At 34.4% G+C, this 6522-nt stretch overlaps 1 protein-coding gene across 1 annotated transcript; it reads left to right on the plus strand.

Annotated features, from left to right (window-relative positions):
• The first annotated feature begins 4158 nt into the window (after window positions 1–4158).
• On the plus strand, window positions 4159–5315 carry LOC124885727 (ribonuclease H-like). The gene is made up of 3 exons (XM_047393980.1): window positions 4159–4261; window positions 4489–4547; window positions 4815–5315. Exons 1-3 carry the CDS (start codon window positions 4159–4161, stop codon window positions 5313–5315), a joined length of 663 nt encoding a protein of 220 aa, XP_047249936.1.
• The last annotated feature ends 1207 nt before the right edge of the window (window positions 5316–6522 follow it).

Consider the following 6522-nt stretch of genomic DNA (forward strand, 5'->3'; position numbering starts at 1 on the left):
AAAATAATAATATTTCTTATGGTATATTGTAGTCTTTCTTTTAATTTTCAAACAAATGCACACACATAAAATTTTCTCCTTTTTATTTTACTGAAATTTTTTGAATGAAAGCCTTTAACGATCTAAATTGATTTTTTCCTTATGTATAATTAATTTATTATTATTTTCTCAATTAAACTTTACATTGGCTAAGTCATTTTTTTTTAAAAAAATATATAATATTTGATTAATATAAAAATATTTGATGCTATAAACTATTGATGATCTATGATAAATTAAACTATTATAAGTTAGACTCAATAAAATACTTTTTGTAGATGTTTCTTCAATGAGTCCTTACAAGTTTATTAAAACTTCACAAATTTCTTGTGAGGATTAATTTTTCTTAATTAAATTACTATTATCCCACATAAAAGATGGCAATAAAATTTTGAATTAATTTTAAATTTAGTTGGATAAATAGATAGTTTATGGAAAGGATAAAGAAAAAGAACCAATGGTTACAAAGAAAAAGAGAAGGAGCAAGGACAGATGGCAACAACACATGAGAACAATAAGAACCAATGGTTACAAAGAAGAAACAAATACAAAAAGGAAAAATATGGTCATATAATTGGAGAGATAGCAGACAAGGCAGAGGAAATTTAGACATCAAATGCATTTGATGCTTTAACTCAAGAACAACAGGATAATAAAAAAGAAGCCACCACTATGCAACACAAGGAAAACGCTAAAGATTGGGTGACAAAGAGCTTTGGCAAAGGAGAAACAAGAGCCACAGAAGAGTTGCCAAGTATTGGTGATAATCAAGAGCAATCCAGGGGTAGCACCAAGAAAGTGATGGGCAAGAAGAAGTAATAGCAGCAACACAGAACAAAGATAATGAAGCTCAGCAAGCTCCGACTCATAATCAGAAGAAGGAAAAAATTCAGAATCATGCAGAATTAGCCTTAGTACAATATGACAGGACTAATAAATAGGAATGATACTGGAATGGGTATTACCAATAGTAATGAAGGCAGGGAATTTGATAGAGATGTTGAATAGTAAGAATGAAGATCTAGATGAAGAAAACTTGGTGGATAATATTGAAAAGGCTACAATTGAAGGAGATCTGTCTCCAGATCAAGCTCAATCTTTGACTACAAAGCATGGGAAAAAACAAAAAATGAGTAAGAAGATTAGTGCAAGCACAATGCAGACAAGGAGTTACATGCTTAAATAATTATCAAAATGAATGCTTTAATATGGAACATTAAATCTGTCAATACACAAAAAATATTCACAAGATTGATTACAATGCATAGAAGGTCTCATTTTGGTTTTATTGGTCTAATGAAACCTTTTTAGGAGAGTCATAGTATAAAGGAGTATAAAGGTCGGTTGGGGATGCAACATGCAGTGGTGAATTGTTCAGGTAAAATATGGGCTTTCATGGATACTATTATTGAATATAGTATTATCAGGGATGAAGAACAACTAAATACTCTCAAGTTGGAGAATTAGAATGAGGGAATAGAGGTGTTTGTCACACTGGTGTATGCAAAATGTAGTCAGAGTGACAGACTAATATTATGGGACTCATTAGGGGAGATGGCTAATACTATGCAACATCCATGATAAGTGGGTGGTGATTTTAGTATAATCAAAAATGAGGAGAAAAAACTTGGTGGATTACAAGTTACAGTTGATGAGACTGATGATTTCAACCATTGTATTAACATATGCAATTTAGAGGAATGTGCTTTCAAAGAAAGTAAATTCACATGGTAGAATGGAATAATAGATGAAGATTGTATTTTTAAGAGGCTGGATAGGGTGTTGACTAATGACAAAATATTGGACTTGTTTCCAGTTATGGAATTGGAAAATCTAGTAAAAAATAGGTCTGACCAAGCTCCTATGCTGTTGCAATTTAGTAAATCCAGTGAGCAGCTGATCAGACCTTTCAGATTTCTCAAATTTTGGCTAAAGGAAGATTTATGCATGGATGTTATTAAGGAGAATTGGTCTACGGAATGTGAAGGGAACCCCTTTATTAAATTTTACCAAAAGCTTAAGAAAACAAAGATTGCATTGACTAAATGGAGTAAGCAAACTTTTGGAAATATATTCCAAGAGATTGCCACTCTGGAGGAGGTAATTAAGGTAAGAGAACAACAGTTTGAGAAAGAACCATCAGGTCCTAACAGAACCAAGCTGTCACAAACACAGACAGAATTAGAACTTCAACTGAAAAGAAAAAAAGATTATTGGAGGCAGAAAGCTGGTTTTGAGCAGTTTAAAGATGGAGAAAAGAACACTAAACTTTTCCATACTGTAGTCAAAGGAAGAAGAGCCAGGCTAAGAATCCAAAGAATACAAAACTCAGAGGGGAACTGGTTGGACAAGCAGGAGGATATAGCTAAGGCAGCAGAAGTTTTCTTTCAGAAATAATTTGAGAAACAAGAAGATCCAGAAGATTTTTCATTGTTAGATGAGCTACCAAAGTTGGTAACAGATTCCCAAAATGAAGAATTGATGAAAAAACCAACAGTGGAGGAATTACATACTGCAGTCATGGGTTTGAATAGGAATAGTACAAGAGGTCTAGATGGCATGATAGGGGCATTCTACTAGGATGAATGGAGTATTATTTCAAAGGGCCTACACCAGATGGTAATAACTTTTTTCTGTGGTTGTGATCTTTCAAGATTTATTACTCATACAAATTTGGTATTATTACCAAAGAAGTTAGTGGTAAGTACCTTCTCAAATCTTAGACCAATATCCCTTAGTAACTTTATGAATAAAATTTTCTCTAGAATTATTCATGAAAGGATTAAGGGTATTCTCCCTCATATTGTATCTGAAGAACAAACTGGTTTTGTTCAAGGAAGGAATATACCTGAAAATATTTTGGTGGTTCAAGAGATAGTTTTTGAAATTAGGAAGAGGAGTAAACCTCCAAATATGGTGATGAAACTTGATATGATGAAGGAATATGCTATGGTAGAATGGTTATTTCTAACCAAACTACCGAGGAGAATAAGTTTTGGTGAACAACTAATTGATATGGTATTCAGGCTTTTGGAAAATAATTGGTACTCAATTTTGCTAAATGGACAACCTAAAGGTTTCTTCAAGTCCACTAGAGGTCTAAAATAAGGTGACCCTCTTTCACCTATACTTTTCTATAATTGCAGCAGAGGTTTTATCAAGAATTTTGAAGAAACTCATGATTAAAAAGGAATCCAGACTCTTTGGGATGCCTAGAGAAAGTCCTAAAATCAACCACCTGATATTTGCAGATGACATGATCATTCTATGTAAGGCAGAACTAGGCACTTTACAGCTGCTAACATACACTTTGAAGAGATATGAATGTGTGTCAGGACAAAAAATCAACAGAGAAAAAAGTGCCATCTATCTACATGATAGTGTGTCTAATAGTATAGTAATGATGGCAGAAGTTACAATAGGGATATTGAGGCAACAGTTCCCTTTCAACTACTTGGGGTGCCCTATTTTCTACATGAGAAAGAAAAAAAGTGTACTACCAACATATTATGAATAGAATCAGTTCTAAGTTGCAAGCTTGGAAAGGGAATTTATTGTCCTATGGTGGTAGAGCAGCCCTTATTAAACGTGCCCTACAAAGCATTCCAATATACTATCTATCAATGATGAATCCTCCTAAGAATATTCTAAATACAATCCAGAAGAAAATTGCAAAATCCTTTTGGAGTAGTACTATTGAAGGTAGAGGAATGCATAGGGTTTCTTGGTCAACTATGTATTTACCAGAGCAGAAGGGGGACTTGGATTTAAAAGGTTACATGATATTTCAACAACTCTCTTTTGTAAACTGTGGTGGAATTTTAGAACCAAGAAGATAATTTGGAGTGAATACATGTTTAATAAGTACTGTAGAAAGTTCCATCCTAAGAAAGTCATGCGAAAAGTAGGCAGTGGTTCACAGGTATGGAAAAAAATGCTGCAAGTCAGGAATTTGATAGATTATCTCATTATAAGGAAAATTAGGAAGGGAGATGCTCATATATGGTATGATAACTGGAGTGGATTGGGAGATATGTACTCTCTAATGGGAGCTGGAATGAGGAGGTTATGAAGAGTATGTTTACAGATGATATAGTGGATCATGTAAAGCTCAAAGTAATGGCAGTGGAGCTAACAAATCAAAAAGATAAGCCAATTTGGAGCCTGGAAGCAAAAGGAAACTTCACAATAAGGTCTGCATGGCAGTATGTTAAACAGATGGGTGAGCCTAATGACTATGGATAAAAGGGTTACCTTTTAAGATTGTATTTTTTATGTGGAGAATATGGAGAGAAGGGATTTCAGTAGATGATACAGTTAGAAGATGGGGGATACATGGTCTTTCCAAGTGCTAGTGTTGTTAAAACCCAGCACAAAAGACCATATCACATGTGCTACTGAGATCATTTTCAGCTAACAGGACTTGATCATAATTCTCTTCTTTTGTAGGAATAAGCATACAAGGAAGGAGTCTAAGAGAGATAATTTATTCTTGGTGGAATGCTCAAGTAAAATAAAGGGAGAAGGCATATTACATAGCAATACCAGCAATCATAATATGGGAAGTATGGAAGTGGAGGAATGCTAAGAATCATGAAGGCAAAGAGATTAGTGAGCATAGAGTGATATTCAATGTTACAAGACACCTAAGGATGATACTGAAGGTGAGGAAACCAATACTGGAATTTGCAATGGACTGGCCAATAATATTAAACCAGCTCAGTCAACTAAAACTTAGAGTCACATCTAAGGTTGTGCTATGGGAATTTCCATAGAGGGGTTGGTGTAAATACAATACGAATGGAGCATCAAAAGGGAATCCAGGAAGTAGCTCATGGGCATTTTTCTTAAGCGATGTAAATGGAGATCTAATGTATACAGAAGGAGCAATTATGGAAGACACAGACAACATGGTAGCAGAAGCCGAAGCCATAATGCAAGCAGCCACTCATTGTAGTCAGTCAGGACAAGACAAGATTATTATTCAAACAGACTCACTAGCAATGCAGAAATTCTTAAGCCATGAATGGGAAACACCATGGAAGATAGCAGACACAGTAAACAGAATAAAACTTTTATTACAAAATAAGCAAGTACAAATAAGACATATATTCAGGGAAGGCAACCAACTTGCAGATTACTTAGCTAATCTAACATTTGAGCAGGAGAAGTTCATATTTACAACATTCAACCAGTTACCAAGTTCAGGTAGAAAGAGACTTAACAGTAACAAACAACAATGCCTATATCTGAGGCTAAATTTAGCAAGAGGATAAGGGGACTAGGAAGGCTACAATAAGGTATTTTACATGCAACATATTTACAACCAAGGCGACTGAACAAAAAAGTAAAAATGCTAGTTTTCCTATCTACACCAACCATCAAAAAAGAAAACTCAGTAGATGAGGGTCACTAAGTCAGATAAGCTTCAAGCAACTGAACTACTTGTTCCTGGTCAACTATCAATTGGTCCGAGCATCCCATCATCTCCATCCCAGCTATAGCTACACACGGAGAAGAAACGGATGGTCAAAAGCAACACATAAGTCAAGAAATAAGCTCAGAAATACAAAGGATTTACTTGAAAAGGGAAGCAAGGGTCAGAAGACGAGACCCATCGTGTTAGTACCAAAAAAAACTGGAAACATACTGAAGATTTCACCTAAAACAGTGATGAAGAAGGATTCAAATCAAGGACTCAGTGAAAGATTAAGCACCAAACTAAGCAAGAAGGGAAGAAACTCACTCATAAAAGCTGGAATCATCATCTTGGAGCAACAACGGTATGGATTTTACCACCTAAATCTGAAGAAGACAAAATTGAAGGTTGGTGAAGCTGAACATGAAGAAGAAGGCGGGGAAAGGAGGAGCTCAACTCTGTTGCTGAATTTGGAAACCCTACTTATTTTATATGAGGTTTTTGGACTGGGTCAATTAATTGGCACAATCCATTTGTTATTTATTTGGGTGAAAAATTATATGGGTCAATTGATGTGTTGGATTTGTAATATGGATTGGCCCATCATGTATTAGACTGGTGATTTATAATAAAATTATAAATTAAACAAAAAAAAGATAGTTTATAGTTTCACTATCACTTCTTTATGACTCATCATTTTGTATAGCATTTTAAATGCCCAAGTAATTGGTTAAATTTACTAAAATGGATGAGATCTTGAAAGGTCATTAAAACTTGATTAAGGATAAAATAGACAAAATACAGTCATGTGAGGACTACCAAAATGAGATGTTCTCCCTTATATATAGTCTAGTTTTATATGGCACGTATTAAGTCTGGACCTAAACTCAAGTAATTTGATATTTTATGAATAACATGATTTAAAATATATGTATATACATATACACACGTGTGCATGCGCGCGCGCGCGCACACACACACACACACACATATATATATTACAAAGATCATAAAAGTTGAAAAATATTAGTCAACTAATTTTTGAGCATATAATTAATTTCTTT

This window comes from Capsicum annuum, chromosome 7 (assembly GCF_002878395.1).
Source record: "Capsicum annuum cultivar UCD-10X-F1 chromosome 7, UCD10Xv1.1, whole genome shotgun sequence".
Taxonomy (NCBI): domain Eukaryota; kingdom Viridiplantae; phylum Streptophyta; class Magnoliopsida; order Solanales; family Solanaceae; genus Capsicum; species Capsicum annuum.

What these genes read in the sequence shown, in the direction of transcription:
- LOC124885727 (XM_047393980.1), top strand. Translation starts at nt 4,159, where the DNA reads ATGGCAGTGGAGCTAACAAATCAAAAAGATAAGCCAATTTGGAGCCTG. An exon ending in GCAGTATGTTAAACAGATGG is followed by an intron (nt 4,262 to 4,488) that starts GTGAGCCTAATG and finishes CTTCTTTTGTAG; the next exon opens with GAATAAGCATACAAGGAAGG. An exon ending in ATTCTTGGTGGAATGCTCAA is followed by an intron (nt 4,548 to 4,814) that starts GTAAAATAAAGG and finishes GAATTTCCATAG; the next exon opens with AGGGGTTGGTGTAAATACAA.